The 5,895-nt window shown below is 34.1% G+C and overlaps 1 protein-coding gene across 1 annotated transcript; it reads right to left on the reverse strand.

The window, feature by feature from the left end:
- Nucleotides 1–3,054: 3,054 nt before the first annotated feature.
- LOC119643702 (RING finger protein 11) lies at nt 3,055–5,423 on the reverse strand. Its single transcript, XM_038043116.1, has 3 exons — nt 5,281–5,423; nt 3,531–3,696; nt 3,055–3,475 (listed from the first exon to the last, which is right to left on the reverse strand). The coding sequence occupies exons 2-3, from the start codon at nt 3,651–3,653 to the stop codon at nt 3,146–3,148; spliced, it is 453 nt and encodes a 150-aa protein (XP_037899044.1). The 5' UTR covers nt 3,654–3,696; nt 5,281–5,423; the 3' UTR covers nt 3,055–3,145.
- Nucleotides 5,424–5,895: the final 472 nt, after the last annotated feature.

Here is a 5,895-nt window from a genome sequence, read left to right on the forward strand (position 1 = left end):
CAAGCGTTCAGAACGAATGCGAGACAACAAGTGAGGCACCACGTGTACTCTTTCGATACCTAATTGAGAAATTGAGCTCATGCAATTTCAGTAACCACCTGGCCACTCGACCATAAGACTTTAACCATTAAGAAAAGCACGATCTATGACAATTTCAAATTTATGACTTTCCACGTACACACAGAACGACGAGGGCGACACAAAAATGGTAAATTATTTTACATTTTCTGTTACAATAGGGGTGATAAACTATGCTCCGTAAGGAGCATAGAAGTGCCGAAACTCTCACCTCCAAGTGGTGATCACCGGAAACGGTTCGACCGGCGAAGAAGAGTTTAAGGCAAAGACTATTATAACTCGGCGACGAGTTTTCTGATATATGGTTTTAGGGGTTCACTGAGATATAGTTTTTATATATCTTCTCAATAGTTTTTACTATAAAGAAAAGCCTAACCAGACACAATGGTAGCTGGTTTTGCATAAGTACAACGAATATAGTAATTGCTGAGAGAATGGAAATCTGGCAATGTCAGATGATACGCCCGATAACTATATATCTTGAAGAAAGATAGTCCGGAATTGGCTAACCGTGACGGTATGGTTAAGTCTAAAGGCAGGAGTGGCATATTGCATTTGTGATACAAAGCGCAAAGTAAGGCTAAAGGCTTTGTAAACTAATTTTAAGCACCACGGGGGTGAGGAGCCCGCTCACCGGGGTTGATATGATGTACCAAGAAAGCGCGCTGGAAGGTACATCATTCAATCCTTGTGAGCCCTGACTGCTTGGGTACGGCCCTTCGGGGAGTATCGTGGTGGCTGTGGTTTTCACCATTCCATATCCATTGGAATAAATCCGGGGTGATGATAGGCCTCACCACATACCAGGGTGGCGGTTCATACGGCCATACACGACGAACCATCTGCGCACCTCGGGGTAAGAAAGGCCCCCTTATTAGGGGATTGTCTCTCCCCCCGGGGGGTGATCACTCAACTTAATTGAGTGCCTATGGTTGTAGGCAACCCGTCTGATTAAAGCATCAAGCCAGGTGCAGACGTTCAACCCACAGAGCGATCTGTTACAATAATTTGCAATAAAAAGAATCGTAATATTTCTTAAAGTGATTGGACGCGTAGATCCACATTTATTTTCAAACATTCACATGATAAAGTAATTTTTACCAACCGAAAAGACAAACGTAGTTTAAATCGAATGGCGGTAAATTAAACTACATATTTGTGAACGTTTTCTCATATGTTCATAGAAACGATTTATTCGAAAGGCTATCAACCAGGAAATGAAAATAGTAGCGGACAATTGTACACGATGGGGATATAACAAACGTAATTAGTAATATTAAAGAGATTAAAAGGCCAGGTTACGGTTGTTACTAGATATTTACCAGAAAATGATAGCGATCTCAGTTTTCCCAAATATTCTCAAGGTATCCAGTGCTTCCACGGTAGAAAAATATAGGTTAATTGCCGTACTTTCGACAATTGATAAAATTTTCGAAAGGATTATTTGCAATAGACCGTCAGCATATATCAAAGAAAACAAATTACTGTACGACTTTAAATATCTAGGAATAATATTACAAAACATTCTACCCAGAGACTTACACATAAGCGATCTGTAAACGAGAATAGCTCCATATGTTTCTGGAACCCGCCCATTTTGCTAATTTTAGATATAGTATAGCTATTTTGCAAGAAACCCGCCAATTTAACGGGTAAGCTTTGTGAATGGTCACAACCGCAATCGCAAAATTAAGATAAGAAACTGAAATTCGGTAAAAACATTGTCTGATCGATTAAAAAGCAAGCGTGATCCATTCATATACACGCTCGTAATGCAGAAAAAACTAAAACCACTTTTTTTCAAATTTTCTTCTACAACTTTCGACCGCGTAAATATATTTTTGAAAAACTAGCACTCAAGTATTCGCTAGAACCACTTGCATGTTTATTCCAAAAAGGATCCCAGTCGTTCTAGTAGTATGTCGATAACTAACGATTATATATTTTAGTTTGCATTCATATACCATTTTACCCTCATCGAAGAACTGTCTTCAAATCGTCCTGGGAAGTTACACTTTGTGGCGAATTTTCTTATCGAGACAGCTTCTCAAATTTTTAATAGGATTGATATTTGAATCCTGGGCGGGTATATCCATGGCATGCGGACAATTATATAACAACCAGGATCGCACATTTTAAGCTTTATTTGTTGAGTGTAAAGTTTGGCTTGGTGCTACTATATGTATATATATGTATATTATACCGCTTGTAGTACAGGGTATATTGGATTTGCTCGCTGAAAAATAGAAAGATCTTAGGGAAATAAATCAAGTTTACTAAATTTAGATCACGTCAAGTGATCTATCATTTTGGCGACATGTTTATTTCAAACTTTCCCAATCTAGTTATTCATTTTACCAAAAAACTCATTTTTCTACTGACTTCATTATCGTTAAAGTTAAATACTAAGTTTTCTTCATTTAAATCTATTACCAGAACTAGAACGAACAGCAGTACTGATAACCAATCAATTTCTTATTATATATTTACAATAATTCTTATTAATACATTTATGCTGGGCGCTGCAGCACACTATTTTTAATTACAGGTGAAATCCAATTTAAATGGGAAACAAATTGTTAAGCTCGTTGTATTGATATATGAAAAATATAATCTTAATGACAATAGAAAACAAAAAAAGCCAGGATTTCTACTCTCTGCTTACACGTTGCAGGCCCTTCCACATATATCCATCTATATTCGTCCGATTCATGGTTTTAGGGTGTTCGTAACGAATCTGTTTTCTGGATCAAAGTGGCCTTCCTTATAACTAGACATTTTTGACCTCCGAAAAGAAAAGTGTAGGACTATTAGACGGATCCATTCAATTCCTAGAACTCTTTCACTGATATTTGCAGAATCCTCAATACGTATTTTCGGGTTTTGAGGTCAAATGAATAAATTATGTTTATTTTGCGACGGGAAGTGGCTGCAATTAATTTCAATAGCGGTTAAGAGATGTATTTGCTATTGATATTTAAATTAGTAACTGGCTTTGCATAAGGAATTTATTCAAAGTTATTTTACAAAGTAATTAATTCAACTTTTGGAATTATTTGCTAATATGTTACGTTTCATAACTATTCAAAAGAGCTGCATCTACTGGTTCCATGCAGCTAGGACATGTTAGACTACGCATTAACCAATCATCAATGCAGCGTACGTGATATATATGCATACATGGTAAATAGCGTACTGGTTCTTCAACACAAAAATCCATCATGCAAATAACACATTCCCGGGATTTCTTGGATTTCTTTAGGCCACCATAAGTACCAATTGGTAGGTGCTGTATTAGTCCCATTCGTTTAGCAATTTTTACTTGTTCCTCTTCAGACAAATGTGACGCTGGACGGCTAACTGAAGGTGTTGGAAAGAAACTCGGTTGAGCCAATTCCTTAAAAAATCAAATTGTTAGAAATGTCTAAATACGCCATATTCTACTCTATTACCGAATATATGAAAGGATCATTACGTTGTTCGCCTACATAATCTTGCGAGTTATTACTGTCACTGCTGCCACCACGTAACAGCGATATATTATCCGAGCTATTAATCTTTAAACAATTTCCCATTATGGTGTTCTGTATAGGATATCGTTTTGTGTGGTAACAAATGCTGCAATATGCGTTTATGTCGATATATAGTTTATGGTTTGTTATGAAATATATTTCTTATATAACATGCTTGATAAAATTCGTCGATACGCATACTTTAAGATCTTGACTTTTTGATTCAAAATATCTTACTGTGACTAATTTTAATAAGTTGAGTAAGAAACCAAAATCTCAGTAACTTAAAGAACTAGCAATTAACAGTCTTAGTTGCGTTCTATTCAAAATGTCATATACTTGAAAAGACTATGACAACAGGGAGACGGCGTTGTAAGTAGTACTTACTATGCCCTTAAACTATAAGTAAAAATAATATCTTAAAATTCTATTAAATTTTTCCAAAATTTTTTATTATACGGAAATAGCACGGAAATAGTACTCCGAAAACCTTCAAATTATTCACACAACTCGTTTACTTGCATTCCTATCGCAGCAAAAGTTTGGGTTTTATTCCTGGAAACGCGAACTACTTGACGGAGTTGCGAAGTGTTCATAATGCGCCCAAAAATTGGAACAACTTTCTTAGTTAGTATTGGAAGATCATATTATGCCAATTATTTATTTCAATTCGACTTTCTATCCCTTGCCACATTACTGAAAATCATAAACATTGTGTTAAGAAAATAAAATTTGACGTATATTAGGTATACATGTTAATAATCAGAACTTTCAGCCTAATTTTTTGTCATGAATATAAATTGACCACCACCAAAAATCTCGAAAATCCAACTGCTTTGAATGCTAAAAACTCTGCTGATATATTATGGAATTCTAAAATCAAACTGAACAATACTGATCGCTATCAATAACAAATAACCAATTTATACACCAAATTAATCGGTTAGCATGGGCTACAAGATACGCTGAAGTAGTTTGGTTTATGATAACATCGCATAACGCTAATGAAAATCGGCAAATCAAATCAAAATACTGTTTGAGAAGTATTAAAATGTGAATGTGAAAATGTGAATTCTTTCAATGATATAAACTCAAATAATCTTTGCAAGAAATTGGAAAAGTGCAAATCCTGCTGCGCGACTTCTGTTTTGACTAGAGTTTGTAATGCTTTTGCAAGTTACTTGGACTACCAATTTTCTTTTAATTGAAGAAGTTAAAACCAATTCGTCCATTTTAAAAGACGAAATATGAATTCGTTCTGGAAAACTAAGAAACTTAAGCAGGCTGTTAAAAAAATATTATGTTTTTATCAGTGAACTAAACACTACAAGTGTTGATACATAGAATTCAAAAGAACTATAAAAAAAACAGCATCACTTCAATAGGACTTCATTTTTCCTTATCTACAATGTGGAATTCAAGTGTTAACCTATTGCAGCTGATGCCTCCTCCATTATCATAACTGCTGCTTGCTATATGTATTTCTTAAACATAGATGCGCGACTTGCCACGTATGTTTACTTACACTTCTATGTTAATTTAAAAAGCACAGACGTGATGTACTTGCAGTTCTAACCCAAAAATAGCTAAATTGATATGTATTTCCCTTATTTTTAATTAAACTATTTCCCAATTGCACGAAAAATAATCTAATGAAAGGCTTCTTGACTTTCATTTTCTTGTAACCTACCTTCATACGCATAATTATATCAAGTCTGATGTTATGTTTTATAAATATATACTCTTATTTTATTTAATTAAATACGAATTCTATACTTTTGTTTTATGCATTAATAACCGAACGTAAAATGTAACCTTATCAGAATCAATGACAAATAATTATCTTACAATATAATATATTTGACGTTTATCGATAGTTGCTTAGACTGTTATCGAAATTTATATACTAGGGATAATCACGTATTTGAAAGTTAACTTTCGTTCCCGAGCAAACCGATAGTTGATAAACGATTTGGTGTCAATCATGCAAGACTTTCATGTCATTTTCGTTGTTATCATATGTATGAAAATAAAAAAGCAAAAAAAAAAGAGAGAACCCATTGTTTACATTTGATTGTGGCTGTCCGAAAAATCGGAAAAGTAACAGCTGGGTGTCTGATAAATATATAAACAAACCAAGTTTTGTATTTTTAGATATATATATTTATACATTTAATGCATATACACATATTTATTTCAGTTATGAAACACATTAATTAATGAAATGGAAATAATAAAACACTTATGGTGAAAGTGTTTTCGATATATTATTTTTTATTTGTTCTCTCAACCATAAAATCAAAAT

Source organism: Glossina fuscipes, unplaced genomic scaffold (assembly GCF_014805625.2).
Source record: "Glossina fuscipes isolate IAEA_lab_2018 unplaced genomic scaffold, Yale_Gfus_2 61541, whole genome shotgun sequence".
Taxonomy (NCBI): domain Eukaryota; kingdom Metazoa; phylum Arthropoda; class Insecta; order Diptera; family Glossinidae; genus Glossina; species Glossina fuscipes.

Bases quoted from the DNA above. Each gene is read 5' to 3' on its own strand.
- LOC119643702 (XM_038043116.1), bottom strand. From the start codon at position 3,653: ATGGGAAATTGTTTAAAGATTAATAGCTCGGATAATATATCGCTGTTA. The intron at 3,476-3,530 runs GTAATAGAGTAG...TGATTTTTTAAG, and splicing joins ATGATCCTTTCATATATTCG to GAATTGGCTCAACCGAGTTT.